At 50.0% G+C, this 294-nt stretch overlaps 1 protein-coding gene across 1 annotated transcript; it reads left to right on the forward strand.

Moving 5' to 3' along the window:
- Positions 1 to 60: 60 nt before the first annotated feature.
- Positions 61 to 288, forward strand: LOC106820638 (cytidine deaminase-like; the record flags this gene model as incomplete). The annotated part of the gene is made up of 1 exon (XM_014825143.1): positions 61 to 288. A coding segment is annotated over exon 1 (228 nt), but the record flags the coding sequence as incomplete, so codon positions are not given.
- Between the last annotated feature and the right edge of the window lie 6 nt (positions 289 to 294).

The following is a 294-nucleotide window of genomic DNA, read 5'->3' on the forward strand; positions in this document are numbered from 1 at the left end:
GGTGATGTCGCTGGCGGCGGCAGCTGTTGGAATCGTAATCATAGGAGGAAAGCTGTTTTTATGAATGTGAATGAACAATATCAGGAGCTGCTGGATGCGGCGTTTGCTGCCATGCAGCATGCATATGCACCATACTCCCGCTATCATGTGGGAGCTTGTGTGAAAACTAAGGATGGAACGCTGATTCCGGGGGCTAATATAGAGAATGCTTCCTTCGGTCTGACGAATTGTGCCGAGCGAAGTGCGATATTTGCCGCTTATTCTATGGGCTATCGCAGGGAGGATATCGTAGCG

Source organism: Priapulus caudatus, unplaced genomic scaffold, assembly GCF_000485595.1.
Source record: "Priapulus caudatus unplaced genomic scaffold, Priapulus_caudatus-5.0.1 Scaffold40856, whole genome shotgun sequence".
NCBI lineage: Eukaryota > Metazoa > Priapulida > Priapulimorpha > Priapulimorphida > Priapulidae > Priapulus > Priapulus caudatus.